A 22982-nucleotide genomic window follows, 5' to 3' on the forward strand; every position below is an offset into this window, starting at 1 on the left:
GGCGTGCTCCGAGTGGCAGCTCCCTGCCCCCTCCCTGGACAGACAGTTCTGGACAGCTGCCCCTGCCCTGGGCCCCTGGGAGGCCCTGCCAGGGCCGGGCTCCGGTTTCCCCCAACCCCAGGGAGCTGTTGCTCCAGAGGTCCCTCCTACCACTGCCTCCTTGCTGAGTGCACTTCCCAGAGGGGCCCTGGGGCAGCGCCAGGCCTTAGCCTCCTCTTCATTCTTCTAAAATCTCTGCTGGAGAGACTGGAGCTGGGGGTCAAGTTCCCTGCCTGCTGTTGATCTGTGTGAGGTGGGGAAAGCCACCAACCTTCTCTGTTCCTCCTCTATGGGACAAAGGATTTGGACCCGATAGCTAACCTTTATTGAGCATTTACTATGCTCCAAGGACCCGGCTAAGCATTTTATGTTTATGATTTCAGAAGGGCATGGTAACCCACTCCACTATTCTTGCCTGGAAAACCCCACAGACAGAGGAGCCTGGCAGGGTCGCAAGGAGTCAGACACGACTGAAACGAATGAACGCACACAGTGTTGTCACAGTGATATCATGGGGCACGTTTTCCTGTTTTAGAGATAAGGCAGCTGCTTTACAGAAAGGGAAAGTAACTTGCTTAAAGTCACATAGGCTGTCCATGGTGGAACCACAGGGGTCAGAGCCCAGGTAAGCCTGATGAGATGAGTTTTCATTGCCCTGACGTTTTAAAATCCATGCTGACACTAGGGCTGTTAACTCTTTCTGGGACTCTTGCATGGCAGTCTGAGGACTTGAGATTCTCCTCCAGGGGTCCTGCCCGAGTCCCGCCCCATCATTTCACCCTGCTCCGGTGGTCCCCAGGTCTACCCCCTGCCCTGCAGCAGGCTGTGGGAAGCCAAGGCCCCAGGATGCCCGCCAGCTGGGATCTCACTCCATCCTGAGTCGTCGTTCTGTGGTCCAGGGGCCTGGCCCCATGTGGGATCGCTCCCCGCGCAGAATGTGTCCCAGCTTCCAGCGCTGCCAACTGTAGGAGCCATGAGCCAGCAGGAATTTCCGCATGCCCGCCCTGCTTGACCACCGGCCCGGCCCCGCGGATCCCCCTGCACCCTCCCCGTCCTCCTTTCCCACAGCCCCACTGCAAAGCACAAATGTGAGAAAATGGGGTGGCAGACCCTGCGGGGTGCTGTTCACATTCGGGACCCGTGCTTCTCTAACCTCTGCATTTTGTGCCTTTTCCTCCTTGAGTCTTGACATCTGTCCGTCCTCTGGGAATCTTTTCATTTCATTGTCTTACTAAATAGAGGAGCCGGTGGGTGGTGGTGGTGGGGGCTCTGGGAGCAAAGTCAGGATATCTGTTCTTATTTGCCTGATTTCCTCACTTACATGTATCTTGTGATTAAACATTTTCTTAGCGAGCTTGGTCAGGGCTGCACCGAGTTTCTTTTCATAAACATTGGCAAGTGAATTTAACAGCCTTGTTTGTATTAGCTGGAGGTTTCATTTGCATAGTGATTGTTCTTATGAAACAAAATAATCACTTGCAGTTTATGAAACTGTATAAATACTGGGGTCTGGAGCCGGGTGCATGCGCAGGCCTTTTTCTTCCCACATGGAAATCCATCCATGCGGTTTGGGGAGGAAACCCAGGCTTCAGGAAGAGGATTTTCTTGCTGGAGAGGTGTGTCCAGGGCTGTGGGCATTGCCTGGTGGGTGGAACTTGTGGAGCCCATTCAGGGGAGGGGCATAGGAGGGAGGGGGGCCGAAGTGAATGCAAGGAAATGTCCAGGCTCCAGTATCTGCTCCTTTAATGTTATATTCTTTCTGCCTTTTTGATTAAGGTTGCAAACTGGTGGCCTGAGGCCCAGTGTTGCCCACAGATATGTTTTGATTGGGTTGTGCTGTGTCTAAAAGAAATAAACCAACATTGAAAAATGTGGAGATTTCACAGAGGCATTCATTCAGATTTCTTGCTTCTCTCTCATAATAGCTGGGTAGACTTGGGCCCGCTAGTCCCGCTGTCCTGCTTGGTGACAGTCCTGGTGGTGGTGGGGGTGGAGGCTGCTCCAACAGGTGGGGTATATTCATCAGAGCCCCTCTGCTCACGGCACCCATTTATGTGCCTGCTGGCCCTGGGGGATTAGGGATCCTGATTGCAGTGGGTCTGCCCTCTCAGTGTCCTGCAAGCTTGAGGCTCCTGTGTTTCACTGAAATGCTCTGTAGGCCCCTGCTGATCTGTTATGAGATGTCTGCTCAGTCTTGGCCTATTTGAGGAGCTTCCCCTGGGCCCCCTGGCTCTGCCCCAGGGGCTCTGGGTTCCAGGCCTCCTGATGTCCATATTGGCCAGGGGCAGAAATCTGGAAAAGGAGCCACTTTGGGAGGTCACACCCTTATTCCCAGGAGCTTGCCTTTGCTCAGAACATTCCTGGCCTCCTCTTCAGCAGCTCCCTTTAGAGCCTACTGCCCCCAGAAGACAGGCGTTTCATGATCTCACACTGTTTTTTAGACTCAAGCAGCATCGCCCAGCTTGGTCAGCAGACTTGGACCGAATAACTTCTTAGCTGATTCTCATGCATTTTCAATCTACTGGTGTTGGGTGGGCCCAGAATAATACCTGTACAGTTGCAGATAATTTGACAAAGGATCTGGGCTGGAGTTGGCTTTAAAACTGTGGAATGGTGCCTGCTCCCCACCCCTCAGATGACCCAGCAGAGCCCTCAGCTATCTGGTAGCCTTTCTGAAGCCCCCTTCACATTGTAGGAGGAAAAGTCAGAAGTCCGAAGAAAGTGGGTGAAACAGATTAATGCCAACAACTTCTTCATTCTGCAGAACTCTGTCCCTTAGCCTGGGTATCTTGAGCACCGCTTCAAAAGTAGCTCCTGTAAATCCCAGTGTATTTCCAGGCCTTCATCATGTACAGCCCTGGTTGAAAACTATACCCTGGGTCTGGTGTCCTTTATATCGTGTCTCATGTTATCCTCACAGTATCTCTAAGTGGTAGTTATGTTATCCCCATTTTACAGATGAGCAAACTGAGGCTCTGAGGCCCAAGGTTCAAAGCTGATGAATGGAGGAGCTGAGTTTTGAACCCAGGCCTCCTGGCTCTAGAGCCCACTCTCCTAATACCTATCTACCTATCTATATATCTAGATACGTGTATATATATATATATATATATATATACACACATATATAGTTTCTCCAACTATAAAATAAGGAAAATGTCCCCATCTCCTAGGAGTATTACAAGGATAAAATGACCTAAGATCTATTGTTACGTCTACTAAGACTTCCCAAGTGGCTCAGTGGTAAAGAATCTGCCTGTCAGTGCAGGAGACCGTGGAAACACTGGTTCAATTCCTGTGCAGGAAGATCCCCTGGAGGAGGAAATGGCAACCCACTCCAGTATTCTTGCCTGAAAAATCCCATGGGGAGAGGAGCCTGACGGGCTACAGTCCATGAGGTCGCAAAGAGTCAGACATGACTGAGCACGCACACACACAACCTCTACTGATTAGAGCAGGAACATGGACTCAGGCATGGTGAGGTTTTTCTTTTTTTTAACATTATTAGATGGTGTCACTAAGCATGATGCTTTCTTCACTTTTCCATTTTGGATCATTTCACTGCTCTGAACAGAATTTTCCCCCAAGATCCTGAGGTTGTAAATTTCCTTTGGAGAGGCTTGTACCTCTGTTTGAGGCAGGGAGTAGCACGGAGAAACCTGTGGGGTCTTCTGGAAAGAGAAAGAGCAAACAGCTAAGCCAGACATTCTGTTTTGATAGAACTGGCTGGCTGAAGAGGAATACTATCAGTTGGGATGGAAAACGTGAAATCCAGGTTCAAAACAGCTCAAGCATAAAGAGGATGTAGTATCTTATACGACCTGAAGTCTGGAGGGAGTGTGGCTTCAGAGTGCTTAGTAAGGCATTGAACACTGTCAGCAGTAACTCAGGTGCCTTCTGTCTTTACGTTCTGTCCTGCTTAATATATTGGCTCTTGCCCACAGATGTCTCCTCATGGTGAAGAAATGGCTGCATTGGTGCTAGACATCACACCCTCACTCATCAATGTCCCAAAACCAGAAGAGAGAAGCTCCCTTACACGGGTCTGTCTTTAGAGGAAGGATACTTTTCCTAAATGGCCTTCTGGTCCCTCCTTTGTGTCTCATTGGTAAGAACAACCTCCCCTGCAGATCCTAGACCCACACAGGCTAGAGTATAGAGCATCACTCCTGGGGCTCATGAGAGCCACAGCTTTCCTTAGATTTAGTGGCTTCTGGAGATATCAACTCATTTGAGTCAACAAGAAAGAAATGGATGTGGGGAGATACCCAGTGCTGTTTGGGGACAAGCAGTCTCCAGGAGGCCTGTGCCAACGCCTGTGTCTCTTTCCATGCAAGGTTCTGGAATACCTCCCTCGTCTCATGGCCCTCTCCCATATCCTAATCTTCCTAGTCCCTCTTTCCCTACTTTCTGTGCTAGGACTACATCATTCCTTTGTCTGTCTTTCCCTCTGATGGAACCGCTCACCCCTCTTTCGTGTCCGATTGGTTCATTCTCATCCTTCTGGACCCAGTGCAGTGCCTCCTTTCCTGACTACTTTTCTCCCAAACTGGGTCCACTGCTCTTGATCTCTGTTTTAAAAAAATTGTCATGTTAGTCTCAATAGGAGTTTATTTTTGTGTTTACTTGTTTACAGTCTTCCTTTTGCACTGGATTCTCAGCTCTGTCTGGGACAGGGACTGAGTTTGACTTGTCCACTCTGTGTCCCTAGGCTTCAGGAGAAGGACCAGTGGGGAGGAGGAGGGATTTAGCAAGAGCCTGGCGTGGAGCAGGCATTTAGTAAACATGCACTGAATGGGGACCTACCCGAATCCCCCGTCTCTTTCCTCTGCCTCATCTGTTTCTGTCTCCCTCTCCCTCGGACTCCAAATCCTTTCCTGTGTTCCTGGCTCTTTGAGGAAGAGGAGGGACAAAATATCTCCATGAGTCTGTGGACCGTTTTCTCTTTCAGTGGCCAGGCTGCTGGTGTCAGCCTGTATAGATGCTTGGCCCAGTGACTGAAGCCAGTGGCAGTGTGCATGCGTGTCTGGATGTCTGGATCTGCCCCTTGCCCACATGTGTCCGAGGACTCATGGCTTTGCCCCAGCGAGGCAAAGGAGGTTATTTTTTGTGGCTGGGAGCTCCCTCACCCGTGAGACTGAGGAGCTGGCCCCTTTGCGGGGGCCTGTTGAGCCCATCCCATTCCTGGCGAAGCCATTCAGTTATCAGTCTTGCTGATGCTAAATTGTAAGGCTGGCATGGGAGCCAGCTCATTATTTTAGACAAGAAAAAGGTGGAGAAGGTTGGCTGTAGTTCTTTGAAGTTAGAAACAGGGAATCTGAATACTTTTGAGGAATCTTTTGACCCAAATAGTCAGGTTGACCTTTGACTCAGATGAAGTGGATTCTAGGGGACACTCCCATGATGTGTTACCATAGGACTGGGCAGGGGGAGAGAAGGGGGCAATCCCTGGCTAGGTTGGCCAACACTGCGGTTAGGGTGAGGGCACAGTAGGGGACTTGACCCAAAGATGGTGGATGGAACAGGTTAGATGCACTTGAAGCTCTTCCTCATTTGGGTCCTCAGACTGCCAGAGACATCGCTCAGTGCTTTAGGCTGAGGTCTCTCCTACAGGGCAGAGAAAGAACCTGCCTGCGGCTGCAGACCTCTTCTCCGTGGCTGGTTGTACAGCAAATCATAGCCTTGCTCCTGCATGCAGGCGAGACCCAGCGTGTGTGCGTGGGTCCACGCGGGCCTTGCCTGGGGCCCGGCGCCCACCCTAGGGACCCTTTGGGGAATGCGTTGGCTGCAGTTTGAGCCTAATGAGCAAAGTGTTAGGTGGTGGGGCTGCAGGTTCCCTGCCAGAGCTTGGTCTCCCCGAGGCCCCCAAAGTGGAGCCATTGAAGACGGCGGAGGCTTTCCTAGCGCCTGCTGTTGCTTTTAGGGATCTTGCTTATGTTGCCTTTTCTTTTTCAGTGGGAAGTGTCGGTGTGAGTAATTATATATATTTTCACAAACTCGAACTATGCTTCATTTAAACTTCTATAAACATGTCTGTATAATTCTAATTAACTGCTCGCATAAAGCCATCAGAAAGTTACACGGGGAAAGCTCATTTGCCAGACTGTTGCCTAAAAGCCAAGGAAAATATTATGTTCTTCCAACAAACGGACTATTCATGTAGGCCGTTCCCAAGATAAACAGGAGATATTTGAGGACAAGTGAGATTTGAAGCAGGGATGGCCGAGCCTCTTGTAAGTGGTGTTCAGCAGTGTTGGCAGGGTGGGTGGCTTGATTGAGTGATAAATGCTCTTCAAGAAAAATGCCCCGGACTTGGAATGTGGGGTCAGGACCCTGGAGATGGGCCATCTTGTGATGCTCTTGTTAAAGTCTGTGGGCAGGAGGCCACTCTGAATTAGTGAAAAGTCTGAATCAGAGAAGAGTCAAGTTCTTTCGGTAGTTAGTGCTTGGGTTACTAAGAAAGTGGGGGCAAAAGAGAGCCTTGGGGCTGCTTTAATAAGTGGGTTGGGGTGATTTAAAGTCAACCTCCGTTCATTCCTTCTTTCGTTCACTCGATTATTGCTGGGCACCTGGGCACCTGACCCAGAGCCACAGTAGGGGTCTGGGTGTGACGGCCGACAAAATGTCAACCTCTGTGCCCTCCTGGAGCCCATGTCTGGTTGTTGGTGGCGGCGGGGGGGTGGTGAACATGGAAAGTGCGCACCCATCGTGTGCTGTGCTAGTGATCAGGGCTCAGGGGGAGGGTGAAGGGGGAGAGGGCTGGGAGCCTGACTTGCTGGGTGTGGTTTTAGGTTGAGTCAAGGAAGGCCTGCCTCCCTGGGGAGGTGACTGTGAGTGAAGACGTGAAGGAGGTACAGACTTTCCGGGGAGTGGGAACGGCATGTGCAAAGGCCCTGTGCAGAAGAGTGCTTGGGTGTCTGAGGAGGTGAGAAGGCCTGGGTGCCTGGGGCTGAGCAGGTGATGGGCAGAAGTAGGTAATGATGCCAGACAGCTGACTGAGGGGCAGGGAGATGTAATCCAGTCTTTTATTATATGCAAGAAGACACTGTTTTAAAAAAACTTTTTGGCTGCACCTCTTGGCACCTGCAATCTTAGTTCCCGGACCAGGGATCGAACTTGCTTCCCCTGAATGGGACAGTAGAGTCTTAACCATTGGACCATTCCAGGGAAGTCCCAGAAGAAGATACTTCTGAACTGCTTTTCCTTTACTTCATAAGATGAAAAAGACTTCAACATTTTGCCACACTTGCTCTATCACAGATGGTGCAAATAATACACAAAAATATAGAGAAGAAAATAAAATCCCCCCAAATATCCCTTTGCAGGGGGTCACTGTTTCATGTCTGGGATGCTCCTTTCATGCCTTCTCATTTTATCATCTCCTTTAGCTTCTTTCCTCCCAGCCTTTGCGAAGGTTGTTGAGAAATGCTCAGTCAAACCCCTGCTAAGTATCACAGGTGACTATTTTTGAGATGGAAGATTGAGGAGTTTTTTTGTGTGTGCCCTTAAAAAACTTGAAATTGGAGTCCAGGTAGTTTTTTAGGTGGTTTTCGACAGCTAAAAAAATGGTTGCAAAGGAAGTCTCTGGAGGGCTGATGGTTTTGTGTAGACACAGACATTCAGTGGTAACAGTGAAGTTTTTTTGAGTTGGAGAAGGAAATGGCAACCCACTCCAGTGTTCTTGCCTGGAGAATCCCAGGGACGGGGTTGCCTGGTGGGCTGCCGTCTATGGGGTCGTACAGAGTCGAACACGACTGAAGCGACTTAGCAGCAGCACTAGGTCCTAGGTGCAAGACATAAGTAGTTTTCGCTCAGTTCTCTTATTTTTGCCCATGTTTTACTGTGGGTAAAACACACACACACACACAGAACATAAAACTTACTCTGAACCGTTTTTGAGTGCACAGTTCAGGGCATTAAGTGTGTCCATGTTGTTGTGAGCCTTCTCCACTATCCATCTCCATAATTTTTCATCTTGTAAAACTGACGTTCTCGACACATTAAACAGTAACTCCCTGCTTGTCTCTTCCTTCAGCCCCTGGAAGCTACCATTTTCATTGCTGCCTCTATGGATTTGACTACTCATTGAAAAATGGAATCATACTGGGGACTGCCCTGGTGGTCCTGTGGTTAAAAGGCTGCCTGCATCCACTGCGGGGGTGAGGGTTCTATTCCCGGTTGAGGGTCCCACAGGCCGTAAGGCTTGGCAAAAAACAATGGACTCATACAGTATTTGTCTTTAGCACAGTGTCCTCAAGGTTCATCCGTGATGTGGCACCCACTGAATAGGCACACTGTTCTTTTGTTCACCCATTCATCTGTCAGTACACACTAGGTTGTTTCCATCTCTTGGCTGTTGTGAACAATGCTACTATAAACATGGGTGTGTGTGCATCTGTTTAGCACCCTTCTTTCAGTTCTTTTGATGACATACCTAGAAATTGCTGAATTATATGGTAATTCTACTTTTAAGTTTTTGAGGTATGGCCATACTATTTTCTGTAGTGGCTATGCCGTTTTATATTCCCACCAACAATGGGCAAGGGCTCCATTTTCTTCAGCTCCTTGATACTTATTATTTTCTGTTGTCTTTTCTAACTTTTTGATAGTAGCCATCCTATTGTATGAGGTAGTGTCTCATCGTAGCTTTGATGTGCATTTCCCTAATGATTAGTGATGTTGAACATCTTTTCATGTGCAATTGACCATTTGTAGGTCTTCTTCGAAGAAACATCTGTTGAAGTTTTTTATTTATTTTTGAATCAGAGTGTTTTTTTGTTGTCCAGATTTTGGAGTTTTCCATATATCCTGGATATATAATTTGCAAGGGCTTCCATGGTAACTCAGACGGTAAAGAATCTGCTTGCTTTGCAAGAGACTGGGATTCGATCCCTGGGTCGGGAAGATCCCCTGGAGAAGGGAATGGCTACCCTCTCCAGTATTCTTGCTTGGAAAACCCCATGGGCAGAGGAACCTGGCGGGTTGCAGTCCATGGAGTCGCAAAGACTTGGATCCAACTGAAGTGACTGAGCATGCACGATCATTTCCAAATCTTTTCTTTCAGCCAGTGTCAGTTTTCTTCTAATTTTAAAATAACCTCTATGAAATTGTTGTCATTATTATTATTGATAAGAAACTGAGGATCAGGGAGGTTATTGACTTTCCCCAAGTCACGCAGATAATCAGAGCTGATAATGGGACCTCAATATTTGAATCCCAATTCTGGACAGGAGTTGGGTTCCAGGCGCCACAAGGCCATCTGCATGAAAACCCATGTGAAGGCATTCGGGGCATCCTCATGGCGAGGAGCCTGACTCGCGCCCCTGCCCGCAGGCTTATCATGTGGCCCCTGCTGCTCTTCTTCCCTGGGCCACGTCGGGGAGTTTGCCTCTCTGCTGTGTACTCTCAGGAGAGGTGTGGGCTGGGTGGATCAGAGGTGGATGCCTTCATGCGTATCAGTTCAGCCCAGTCCTTGGCATGTGGCAGCCCTTAAGTAAGCTGAGCTTTTGTTACTGGCGACTTCTTCTCAAACCCTGTCGGGCCTTAGAAGAGGGATGCCTGTAGCCCCCTGTGTCTCAGGGGCTGCGTGAATCAGACTCGATGTGAGGGTCAGTTTCTAGTGCTTCATTCATTCACTCCCTCATTCATTCATACCCTGGTGTGGTTTTTTTTTTTTTTTCCAGCAAGGAGATTCCCCTGGTCTCAAGTTTCCGGAGGCACCCGGTACAATCTAGATTCCAATTAGCTTAATTGCTTCATATTAGACTTCTTAGAAAAGATTTTTTTTTCCTGCTGATGGCTGCGGTTCCAGGAATGTCTACCCCCACCGTCTTCCTTCCTGCCTCCTCCCAAGCTTGTTTCTTTCAACTTTATTTCTCCAGGACTGGCCTATACCTCAGTACTATTAGTCTCAGGGCTATAGCATAAGTTCATGTTGGAGAGGCCAAAGCAGGGTGGAGAAACAGAAAAAACAGAAACAGCGTGGACACCAGAAAAAAATTGTATATAAGATATATATATATATAATGCATAAAACACCTTAATATAAAGTTTATATGTGCCATACACATATCTTGATACATACACGTATCTCTTTAAACAGAAAATTCCTCTTTAGTTGTGTGTGTGTGTATGTTTCAGTGAAAGAACTGGGACACAGACTCTACCCTGAGTTCTGACCCTCTCCCTTTTCCTCTTGCCATCAACACCAGATTTTTTAAAAAGTAGTTTCAACAACCAGAGGAAACAGTTACATCCTGATTGACACACAGGATGTTGGAGCAGCATTCTTGCTGTTAAGTGATCAGGATTTCAGCCAAGGGAATATAATGAAATCCACATAAAAATTTATTTACCTAATGAAAATCCTGGAGTAATGCATAAGTGGTTCTCTGATAATAAAATGCAAATCTAAAACTATAACCAGGAGGACAATAATCTTCATTAAATGTATTGTCTAGAGGAAGCCCATGACATCCACTTAACAGTGATTTGATTTGTTCAGTAATTTCCACGTAATATTTAAACTTTATTTCGAGCCTTAAAAACCTGCCCATGAGTTTCTTTCCCATTGGCGAGGAGGGCGGCTGCTGGTGGGTGAGGGTGCCTGCCTGGTGAGTTTCATGGCCTCTGCAATGGGCAGCTAGAGCACAGTCCTTTTCTAGGCGACTCAGTGTCTGCTGGAGAGTCGGGGTCCAGGGAGAGACAGCAAGGGGTCAGGTCTTGCTCCAGAAAAGCTCCTCCTATTCTGTAGGAAAAGTAGGAGCAGACGCCTAGAAGGGTTTGGAGGAGGGGATGTGAGCCTCCCAGGTTTCTCCCTGAGCCCAGAGCTCCTGCCTCCTGGAGATCTGACCAGGGCCGAGGACTTCGGTGACGCTCTCCCCTCACTCGAGTGCTGGGTGGACATCTCTGCAGATGCTCCCAGGACCACCTTGCAGCCTCCATCCTTTTAGGATTGAAGTGAGTGGACACTGGAAGCAGGTTAGAAGCACTTTGGAAGCGGGCTGGCCTGGTTGGGAACCTGACTCTGCTGCCTGTAAGCTGAGTGACAGTGGGTGTGGTCCCCAACCCCTGGGAGGTGCAGAGTCCTCATTTGGGAAAGGGGAGCTGTAGTCCCCACCTCCAGGACCAGTGCTAGAAACATATGCAGAAGCCTGTATAGTGTTGGGTCGGAGCCTACGGTACCTTGCAGTGGGCTCAGAAGCCTCTTAGGTAGCTTAGACACATGATAGGAAAGAATTTGTGTCTGAGTGCGTGCATGCGTGCTTATTTGCTTCAGTTTCTTTGTGGCCCTATGAAGTGCAGTCCACCAGACTCCTCTGTCCATGGGATTCTCCAAGCAAGAATACTGGAGAGGGCTGCCATGCCCTCCTCCAGGGGATCTTCCCGACCCAGGGATCGAACCTGCATCACCCGCGTCTCCTGCTTTGCCAGGCAGATTCTTTACTGCTGAGCCACCGGAGAAGCCCTTGTGTCTGGGTCCGTTTGTCCAATTTGAAACTGATGATCTGTGCCCTAGAGGACCAAAATGACCTTTGAGATTTTTAACAATCATGAAATCCCAAATAAACAGCAGATTAAAGCTACTGTGTGTGTATGTGTGTGTATCTGCACATGTGCTTGTATGCGTGTGAAGTGTTCTCATCAGAGAAAATATTACCATCCTTCCAAATCTTTTTTTCCTCCCCCTTTTCCTTTCTTATCAAGTTGCAACTTTGTTTCCCTTTGACTTGATGCAGTGTGCCCTGAAAATCTATTAAAATGAAAGGAAGATAACAAAATCAGCCGTAATCTCCTTCTAGAGGGAGCATGGGACCGCGGCTAAGAACGGAGGCCTTTTCAGATGCCAGCCAGCTCAGGGCTCACTAGCCGTGTGCCCTTGTCCTTCCTGGCCTCAGTTTCCTTGCCTCGAAGGCCGCATTAACATGGTTTTTCTGCACAGTAGTGAAGATTAAACAAGATAATGTGTGTAAAGTGCTTGGCAGAGTGCTGGCACTCAGACAGCGCTTGATAAACGGGAGCTGCTTTGTTGTCTGAGAAAAGGTTGCGCTGAACAGAGGCCCAGTGAAATGGAGAAGTGAAGCTCTTATCCAGGTGGTGCTGCCAGCCGCCGGCAGGCCAGCCAGCCCTAGTGCCCAGAGTTTCCATCCAAGGGCTGGCTCAGGTTACTCCCATTAACAACGCTGGTCCAAGCTTGGAGCTTCTTAAGTTCAAGGTCGATCACAGGCCTTGTCCCCCACCGGGCCTCTCTGCTTTGCCGAGTCATTAGTCACCAGGGTGGCCTGATGAGAGCGTGGGGATGACTCAGTGAGGCTGATCCCCTCTTCTGGGCCACACCCCAGGGCAAGGCCTTGCTGGCAGAGGCTCTGCAGTGTCGGCCATCCAGAGAGACTGAGGTTCCATTCACATTCCTGGAAAAGCAGTTGAATCCTGGCTTTGCATCTGACTGGCTGGGCAAGTCATTTCACTGGTCTGAGTGTCAGTTTTCTCATCTGCTAAATGGGGGTAGCAGTAGTGTCTTATCTCAGAAGGTTGCTTTGAGGAGGCTGTGGGACGGAACAGGCTTACTAGCCTGCAATGAGCAATCCTGCTGTTATTCTCCCAGGCAGACTTCCTGGGGAAGGAGGGCTCCGACCCAATACACAGTGAAAGACGGGGATAAGTGAAAGAAAGTGAAAGAAAGTGAAGAAAGGAGAGCAGGGGAGAGCTGTGGGCTGAGGGGTGGGGGCAGGGAAGCTGGGAGATGAAAGGTGCTAGAAGCTGTGCTCGCTGACAACGTGGGTCTCATCCCTCCTGACCCGACAGGGGCCTAGCAAGGGGCCATGCCTTTGCAGGAGAGGAGATGAGACAGCAGCAGCCTCGTGGCCTGAACTAACTTGTCTTCAAAAATTCCTGCAGGAGAGACTTAGGCAAACAAGTCACTTTTCAGCCCAAACGCACCCACGATTTCTTGTGTATCGAGTGCTGGCCCCCAAACCACAGACTTTCTGCCCACATTCTTGTTGGGATTAATTTATCAGCTGGCCAGCCAGGGAGATGTGATGCTGATGGGTTTAGCCCATGGGACCATCTCTGGGGTAGGGAGGGAACCATCCGAGGACACTTGGCGCACCCTCCGGTGCCCTTTGTGGGTGTCAAAGCAAACTCGTGGCCAGCCGTCTGGCTTTGAGTGCAGCCTCCTTTGAGCACAGCCTCTGAGGCTGCAGAGGGCCCGGGGCTGTGGGGGGTTGTAATACCCTGAGGCCTGTGGAGCCCACAAAGGGGCCTGAGTGACAGCCAGATGAGGGCTTCACATACCGGCAGCCAGGGAGAGGGAAAGAGAGAGTGCGGCAGGGGCAGAGGGGGGCTGCCAGCCGGGGACAAAGGCAGAGAGGAGAGAAACAAAGGAAGGGAGAAAATCCCCTCTCATTACAACCTGTGAGTTAAAGAAAAATGTGGCCCGCTACCCCACCATGCTTTAGTGTGAAACTCAGTTCATCCGATAAAAAAATACCTGGACCTTTCAACTTGCAAGCTGCACCTCCAGGCCAGGTGTGACACCCTTGTCGGATGTGCCCTTCTGGGCTGGAAACTTCCCCCACCCATGCATGGAATCAGTTGAAAACAAAAAGAATCAGAGGCAATCGGCTGCTGCCAAATTTCGGAGCAAACATTTTTCTTTCTGGATTTAAATAATTGCATTGCATCCCCAGCTCTGGTTCTCCTCTAAAACCAGCCCCAAATGACATTTGGCAGGCTGTCGATGGTCTGGTTTTCTCTCCCTCCACCCTGTGGGGCTTTCTCAGAATATTTTCTTCAATGTCTGGGTAGCTGGCTTTTAAACCAGTTCATTTTTTTTGGTGGGGGGAGGGTTCTGTCTCAAATTTTATTAAATTTAAATTTTATTCCATTTCAGGCTATAAAATCTCCAAAAGTGGCTTTGAAAGTGAACAGGTTTTGGCATGCTGGAAATAGGTTACCTCCAATGCAAATAAAAGCGTCTAGCTTCCGAGGAGAACAAGGCTCCAAGGGTTGGGAAAATGTGTGGAGTGGTTAGAGACCACGGCAGAGAAATGGTCAGAGACCAATTTAAAAGCACATATATTTTAAATGGAACATTTTGTGGACATATGGAACCAATAGCTTTGCCAAAAGCTCAATTCTGGGGATCAAGTCTTAAGAGCTAAACTTCTCTTCAACTACCCAAGGTGATTTTTAGCAGACAAATGAAAGCTCCTTTTCGCTTTCTAGTCTAAGGGGAATCTTAATACATTTTTAAATTATTTGGCATTTTGAATTAATTTTCTTAGAATGAAACGAGATTCTTAAATTGGGATCTTGTAGGGAAAAGACAGCCAGGTAATTAGTGAGCTGATCTCCTTTTCTGACACACGGAGGGGGGGTGGAAGTTGAACTCCAACCAAGGTGCACACAAAATCTATTTTAGAGCAAAAATTTCAAAGTAAGCAACACCATCTGTTCTTTAATTATTTCTCCTTATTAAAAAAAAGTCGCTAAATTTATTTGGGTTACTTAGTTGGAAATGTCTTTAAGACACTCAGAACTGGGGCTATTAAAGGCAGGTTGTCAGCGCATGTTTGCTAGGCATCCAGGAACTCAAAATAGTAAGGGCTGCTAAGAGCTGACTTTCTTTTCCGACACAGCTTTGCTCTTGGTTAGGCATGGTCATCTGGCACCTGGGGGCCAGTCTTCTGCTGCTCCTATCTGGGGACAAGGGCTATGGAATGGGGTAGAGGATTTATGCTCCACCAGGATAATCAAGGGTGGCAAAGTGTAATGGGAGCCTGCCCCCCAGAGTGGTTCCTGCCCCTTCCAGAGTCCTCACCAACAATCCATCCATCCATCCGTCATTCATCTAATATTAGGCCAAGTCCTCATGGAATGTACAGTCCTGTGGAAGAGATGACAGTAATCAAAGCCTCACAGAGATGAGCCTGTGGTTAACAGCAGTGCGTGCTCTTTGGTGTCTGTGCTATAGAACTTTCGGTGATGCAGGGAATGTTCTAGGTCCGTGCTGTCCAATATGGTAGCCATAAGCCACGTGTGGTTATGGATCACTTGAGATGTGCCCAGTGTGACTGAAAAACTACTATTTTAAATTTTACTTAGTTTTGATTAATTTTAATTTTAAATAGCCACTGCAGGCTCGTGGCTGCTGGATTGGATAGCACAGGATCAGCAGCAACATCTCCTGGTAACTTGTTAGAAATGCAGACTCTCAGGCCTCAGCCCAGAGCTGCTGCATCAGAAATCTCTGTGCGTGGAGCCCAGGACTCTGAGTTTGAACAGTGCCTCCAGGTGACTTTTATGTGGCCTTGTTGAACAGGGACAGTGACCATGGGTGTGAAGCTACAATGCGACTCAACAGAAGGTATGTCAAGAGATAAGGAGACTGGATTTCAGATTGACAGAAGGATTCCCAGGGAAGGGTTTCCCTGGTGACTCAGCTGGTAAAGGATCCGCCTGCGATGCAGGAGACCTGGGTTCGATCTCTGGGTTGGGAAGATCCCCTGGAGAAAGAATGGCTACCCACTCCAGTATTCTGGGCTGGAGAATTCCATGGACTGTGTAGTCCACGGGGTTGTAAAGAGTTGGACACTACTTGGTGACTTTCACACACTTGCCAGGGAAAGTGAACTGTGAGTAACTTGGTGAAGACGGTGGTTGGGCGTGGGGAAGGGTGTTAGTGCTATTGCTAATAGTGCACAACTTGTCATCCCCAAGAGAGTTTGGCACGTTTGATGCCCACTGGAATGGCCAGTGTGTTGGAGCACAGAGAAAGGAGGTTTGTGAACTATAGTTAGAGAGGTTGGCGGATAGAAGACCTGGTACTGCCAGCTGTGTGATCTTGGATTAGTGTCTTAACTTCTCTGAACCCTGATAAAAATGGAGATAACCATCCTTTGCTACTTACTTATCTAACAGGGTTAGAGGAAAGATGGATGAAAACTTCCTGTGCAGATAACAGCTACTGGGAAAAGTGGATGGCCTGCTGGTCTTCTTTTTAATTTATTTTCTCTTGCTTTTGAACTACCCTTTCTCCAGTTCTCCTACCTTGAAGGTCACAGCTCAGCTTGAGAATCCTCTTCCTTGCCAGTGCGTCTCTACTTAGCTCTTTTCCTTCAGCCTAAGTCACATGGTGGTCCCTGTGACTGTGGGGTCCAAACCCCGGGTTGTTATTGGGGAGCCATGTTCTGATTTCTGCTCTGCCTCCTGGGAGATCCTCTGCTGGCCTCCTTGTCTCTTTACGGAGTTGATAATCTTGGAGGCCCTTCCTGGAGTCCTCATCTGTTCCTCTGCTGGCCTCCTTGTCTCTTTACGGAGTTGATAATCTTGGAGGCCCTTCCTGGAGTCCTCATCTGGAAGCCTAGGAGGGGCCAGCCTAGAGAGTGGACCTCTGCAAGTGTGTTTTAAAATCAGATGTACCCAAATGCCTTTTGGGAAAGACTTCCTAGTAATTTTAGCAGCGTCTTTTCTGTTGTCTAGACCTAAGATCAGCATTTTAGGGAAAAGTGTCGAGATAAACTTTCCCCCGCCTCCCTCTGCCCTCCCCTCCCTGCTGCCAGGACTCCATGCACACCCCCTTCCCTGCAAAACGTCAGGTGGCCAGAGCCTCGGCCATGCCCCAGCTATTTGGCAGCTGAAAGTTTTGTCTCTGGAAGATGCCAGACTTATTTTGAGACCGCAAATGTGGTGGATGCTTCTCTTTTGGAAAGACACCAAGTGTCTGATCTTGTCTTGAGGTGATATTCTGGGGGGGCCCTTAAATGGCTACCCACTCCAGTATTCTGGCCTGGAGAACCCCATGGACAGAGGAGTCTGGCGAGCTACAGTCCATGGGGTCACAGAGAGTTGGACACGACTGAGCGACTTTCACACTTAGCAGCTTCTTACCTGAAGCAGACCTGTGCTTTTCTTTGGTCTCAGAAACCTTTCCAGATAGCTGTGCCCCCCCGTACAGGGGAGAGTGCCTTGAGCATAGTTATTGCTCAGTTTCAGATCATTATTGCTCTTGTTTTTATTGTTGTTGTGATTATTATTAATTTCTGTTTTTCCGGAACTGAAATGTTGGCTCAGGTCCCTCCTCTAGACAAACACTTGGATTCTTCTTTAGAAGACTATCCTGGGAAAGCCCTGTTGACTCAAAGGAATGAACAGCTAATGGTAGAATTTTAGCTACCTGGGTGTGACTCTGATTTGTAGGGGAAGATACCCTCCAAGTGCCTCTCATGTCATTTTGACATACTCCTGACCTGTGCTGAAATACCAGAATGGAGGCTGCAAACTGGTTATCCAAGGACCATAGCCTTGGCCAGAGTACTGTGCTTATTGGCTGCTCAGGCAGCAACTTTGTTGGGAAATAGAATGTGACACTTAAAATTCAGAAACGTTTGTACAACAATCCAGATTTATAGTGTTTGTTCACAGTAATCCAAAGATCTGGTCTCGCTGGCCCTAGTTCCTGCACAGCAGGGATCGGCTGGCTCTGCCTGTTTCCATGAGGGCACATGTGCTGTGGAAGGCCACTGTTCCCATCGCTTCCTGTTGTGTCACGACCAGCCCTCCTCACCCCTGTCTGTTATCTGTCTGGCCCTGGCGGCCTCAAGCAGTGCCAGCACTCCGAGGGTTACACGAGCTGCAGCAGTGACAGCCCCTCGTCCCACCCTGTGTGCTGTGTGACTTTGCCCTGGTTGCACCGCCTCTCTGCGCCTCCGCGTCCCCATTTGTCCAATAGGAGCTTAGATTGGATCAGCAGTCTCTCACTCTTCCTGGGTGACTAGCCAGACGGAGGCTGAGAAGTCAGATGCTGGGCCCCGAGTTCTCTTTCCCCTTTTATGAATTAGGGTTATGCTTTAGCCTTCTCATGGAAAGGTCAGGGAGCCCCACTGCTTAGCAAAGTTTGGGAAACTCCAGAGTGCTTCCGGTTCTGCCCCTTTGTCAGAATCTATCTTTGTCCAGTTGCTGCCCAGGGACTTCTTACTTTTTTCCTTTTCCAGGAGTAGTTGCAGGTGTCAGGGCAAGAAACAGATAATAATAGTTTTGTTGCTAATATCTATATGGGAAGTTCAGTTCAGTTCAGTTCAGTCACTCAGTCGTGTCTGACTCTTTGCAACCCCATGAACCACAGCACGCCACGCCTCCCTGTCCATCACCAACTCCCGGAGTTCACTCAAACTCATGTCCATCGAGTCGGTGATGCCATCCAGCCATCTCATCCTCTGTCGTCCCCGTCTCCTCCCACCCCCAATCCCTCACAGCATCAGAGTCTTTTCCAGTGAGTCAACTCGTCGCATGAGGTGGCCAAAGTATTGGAGATTCAACTTTAGCATGAGTCCAGTGAACACCCAGGATTGATCTCCTTTAGAATGGACTGGTTGGATTTCCTTGCAGTCCAAGGGTTGACAGTCCCTTGTACTGCAAGGAGATCCAACCAGTCCATTCTAGAGGAGATCAATCCTGGGTGTTCATTGGAAGGACTGATGCTAAAGCTGAAACTGCAATACTTTGGCCACCTCATGCGACGAGTTGACTCACTGGAAAAGAGTCTGATGCTGGGAGGGATTGGGGGTAGGAGGAGACGGGGACGACAGAGGATGAGATGGCTGGATGGCATCACCGACTCGATGGACATGAGTTTGAGTGAACTCCGGGAGTTGGTGATGGACAGGGAGGCCTGGCGTGCTGTGGTTCATGGGGTCACAAAGAGTTGGACACGACTAAGCAACTGAACTGAACTGAACTGAACAAGGGACTCTCAAGAGTTTTCTCCAACACCACAGTTCAAAAGCATCAATTCTTTGGCGATCAGCTTTCTTCACAGTCCAACTCTTACATCCATACATGACCACAGGAAAAACCATAGCCTTGACTAGACGGACTGTGGTTGGCAAAGTAATGTCTCTGCTTTTTAATATGCTATCTAGGCTGGTCATAACTTTCCTTCCAAGCAGTAAGCGTCTTTTAATTTCATGGCTGCAATCAGCACCTGAAGTGATTTTGGAGCCCCCCAAAATAAAGTCTGACATTGTTTCCACTGTTTCCCCATCTATTTCCCATGAAGTGATGGGACCAGATGCCATGATCTTCGTTTTCTGAATGTTGAGCTTCAAGCCAACCTTTTCACTCTCCTCTTTCACTTTCATCAAGAGGCCTTTGAGTTCCTCTTCACTTCCTGCCATAAGGGTGGTGTCATCTGCATATCTGAGGTTATTGATATTTCTCCCGGCAATCTTGATTCCAGCTTGTGCATCTTCCAGCCCAGCTTTCCTCATGATGTACTCTGCATATAAGTTAAATAAGCAAGGTGACAATATACAACCTTGACGTACTCCTTTTCCTATTTGGAACCAGTCTGTTGTTCCATGTCCAGTTCTAACTGTTGCTTCCTGACCTGCATACAGGTTTCTCCAGAGGCAGGTCAGGTGGTCTGGTATTCCCATCTCTTTCAGAATTTTCCACAGTTTATTGTGATCCAAATAGTCAAAGGCTTTGGCATAGTCAATGAAGCAGAAATAGATGTTTTTCTGGAACTCTCTTGCGCTCTCCATGATCCAGCAGATGTTGGCAATTTGATCTCTGGTGCCTCTGCCTTTTCTAAAACCTGCTTGAACGTCTGGAAGTTCACGATTCACATATTGCTGAAGCCTAGCTTGGAGAATTGATCATATGGACCACAGCCCTGTCTGACTCAATGAAACTAAGCCATGCTGTGTGGGGCCACCCAAGACGGACGGGTCATGGTGGAGAGGTCTGACAGAATGTGGTCCACTGGAGAAGGGAATGGCAAGCCACTTCAGTATACTTGCCTTGAGAACCCCATGAACAGTATCTGTATGGGAAAATAACCTAAAAAAGTGGATATATGTATACGTATAACTGAGTCACTCTGCTGTACAGCAGAGACTAACGCAACATTGTAAATCAACTGTACTCCAATAAAGATTAAAAAAAATAATGGCTGCCTTTACTAAGCAGCGTTATTCTCCCACTAAAGTAGGTGCTCTTCGGTCCTCATTTTGCGGATGAGGAAACAGTTTCAGAGAGGTTGGGTAACTTGCCGAAGGTCACCCAGCTGTGGGCCTCCATTTGTTTCATTCCAGACCCCGAGGCCCTGACAGCATGCCGCTCCACGTGCGGTGGCTCGGAAGGGGGGACTTGCATGTGCGCAGAAGGATGCCGGGATGCAGAAGGGAAGCCGGTGCTCTGTGGCTGCCTCGTAAGAGACCCAGCCCCCTCCCGCCCCTTCCGTCTGTCTGGCCATCCACACTCCCAGGGAAGTCTGGTCTCCTCCTGCCTCCCAGCTCATGTGCCAGGCTTCCCTCCCTCAGACCCCCCCATCTGGGGCCATGCTTCTGGGTTCAAAGCGGGTGGAGAAATGGGGTACTGGACCTGTCCATCCGTCAGCACTTTGTGTATTTTTTTAAAAATTAATCTTTTTACAGTATTGGCTTACAAAACTGTCTGAATCAAATTGTATAGCCAGGCCAGTTAATTTGGTTATTTAGGGGAAATGCAGAGGTTTGCGGGGAGATTCGGGAAGTTCTCAGGATCAGGCATGTTTCCTGTCTGAGCCTCAGTCTGCCAGCTCGAGAGAGGGACTCCCCGCTGTGTCCGTGTTTGCCCTTCAGACCCTTCACCATGTTGACTGAAGTAGGTATGACTTGGTGGGGCTCACGACATGCCTGGCCCTTCATTCCCCCCTCGGGGATTGGTCACGTCCAGGTTCCAGGTGGTGCTTCAAAGCGTTGTGTTACTGGCCCGGCCCGAGGTCTCACAGTTTCCGAGTGCCAGGCTGTGACCATGGCCCAGGGCCTTCTCTGCCCCGGCTCTTGGCCCCTGGCAGCCCTCAACTAGACCCTGGGCACAGCTGCACGCCTTTCCTGACCGTGTTGCTTCCTGCCTCCTCTGGGGTTTCCAGGAGGAAGTGGGGGTTCGGCTGACCCTGCTGATGTCCTTGAGTGAGGAGGTGTTTGCTTCCTGCAGCTTCTTCCCGGGAAGCCCAAGTGAGGCCTCCTCTGGACTTTACGAGGCATTTAGATGGGTGGAACGGGTGTGGAGCCCTGGTTCCTGCCTAGAGAGCTCTTGGTCTGTTCGGGGTGGGTTTCTGGGTGGGGGATGTTGGTGGGATCACCCTGATGATATCAGCTACTGTGTGACTTTCCTGTCCATCAGGGTTCAGTGCTCACACAGGACAGAAATGAGCTTTGGACAACTCAGGCTGGGATGAAGTTTGGTGGGAGGATAAGGGAGACCTTAAAAAAGGCTAAGTGCTAAAGAACTGATGCTTTTGAACTATGGTACTGGAGAAGACTCTTGAAAGTTCCTTGGACTGCAAGGAGATCCAACCAGTCAATCCTAAAGGAAATCAACCCTGAATATTCATTGGAAGGACTGATGCTGAAGCTGAAGCTCCAATACTTTGGCCACCTGATGGGAAGAACCAACTCATTGGAAAAGACCCTAATGCTTGGGAAAGATTGAGGGCAGGAGGAGAAGGGGACGACAGAGGATGAGATGGTTGGATGGCAGCACCAACTCAATGGACATGAGTTCGAGCAAGCTCTGGGAGTTGGTGATGGACAGGGAAGTCTGACGTGCTGCAGTCCATGGGGTTGGATAGAATCGGACAACGACTTAGTGGCTGAACGGCAACAACAGGGGAGGGCTGATGGAATGAATAGAAAGAGAAACGGGACCCAGACAGGGCAGCTTTGGAGATGAGAGGAACTAGATGGAATGGCTGTTGTCTTCAGGGAGCTGCCCCTGCAGTCAAAGAGCCCCCGCCGGCTCTATCTCCTGTGTTACTTTGCTCAAGGATCCATCTCTGGGAAGGTCTGAGCATCTAGCCTGGCTGGCCAGGGGAGGGCAGAACATTTTGACTGACGGTCCATCAAGGTCCAGGTGGATGAGAGATGGTTCCTTCGGACACAAGGAGGGTGCTGAATCAGAGGTTGGGGTGGTGGGTACTTGGTGGGCAACACCCTGCCTGACTGTCAGGTGGCCTTAGTGGGTTGTCCTGCTGTCTTGGAAGGTCCTGAAGTCTGGGGTAAGGTTCAGGGAGGGCTGAAGGTGGAGGAGGCAGTTGCCCGTTAGGCTGGCTTTGGGCCATGGAGTCAGATTCGTCCGGTGATGACATCTAGGGCACCAGGATTGGGAGGGCCCCCCTGGGAAACCCCGTGTGGCAGTGCCCATAGGGACACAGGTGCCAAAAAGGACAGGAGTTTCCCCAAAGTCCCTCAGCCTAGTAGGGCCAGACCTGGGAGGGGACCAAGAGTGGCTGACATAGCACAGCTTCCCAAAGTGCACCTTGGGTACCCCTGGTGGTATGGCAGGGGACTTTAAAGTAGAATGCATATAAACATTTTAAAAAATTGCTAGTAAACGCACAAGGCACAAAATTAAATACACCTCCAATCATCCACTTCCCCTCCCTAGAGGCCACTGGTGTTACTTGATTCTTGTGCCTAGTTCCGAAGCAGTTCCATGTGCGTGCACATGTATGAATAATGTGTTTCAAAAACCCATTAAAATAAATACACATGTATTCAAACCTAAAACGTTTGTGCTACCTTGGGAAGAGCCGTGGGGGCGGGGAGCAGGCTCTAGGAAGCTGGCTCCTCTCGTTTTCCAATCTGTTAGATGCAATTTCAAGTTGGTTAATTTAGTGCTTCCTCAGTGCTTTTCACGGAGAAGGCAATGGCAAGCCACTCCAGTACTCTTGCCTGGAAAATCCCATGGATGGAGGAGCCTGGTAGGCTGCAGTCCGTGGGGTCGCTAAGGGTCGGACACGACTGAGCGACTTCACTTTCACTTTTCACTTTCACACATTGGAGAAGGAAATGGCAACCCACTCCAGTGTTCTTGCCTGGAGAATCCCAGGGATGGCGGAGCCTGGTGGGCTGCCGTCTATGGGTTCGCATAGAGTTGGACATGACTGAAGTGAC

The 22982-nt window shown here is 49.2% G+C and overlaps 1 protein-coding gene across 4 annotated transcripts in view; it reads left to right on the forward strand.

The window, feature by feature from the left end:
- Positions 1-22982, forward strand: part of ZNF423 (zinc finger protein 423) — a 346670-nt gene that overhangs the window by 20609 nt on the left and 303079 nt on the right. Inside the window, exon 1 of one of the 4 annotated variants that reach the window (XM_055412818.2) lies at positions 13849-15409. The exons of the other annotated variants lie outside the window; for them this stretch is intronic. Within the exon in view, the coding sequence (XP_055268793.2) occupies positions 15376-15409 (34 nt within the window). The 5' untranslated portion in view covers positions 13849-15375. Of the gene's footprint in view, positions 1-13848; positions 15410-22982 lie in introns of those variants that run through there. 4 annotated transcript variants of the gene reach the window in all.

This window comes from Moschus berezovskii, chromosome 22 (assembly GCF_049115385.1).
Source record: "Moschus berezovskii isolate FMDL1 chromosome 22, NW_MosBer_1.0, whole genome shotgun sequence".
Lineage (NCBI taxonomy): Eukaryota > Metazoa > Chordata > Mammalia > Artiodactyla > Moschidae > Moschus > Moschus berezovskii.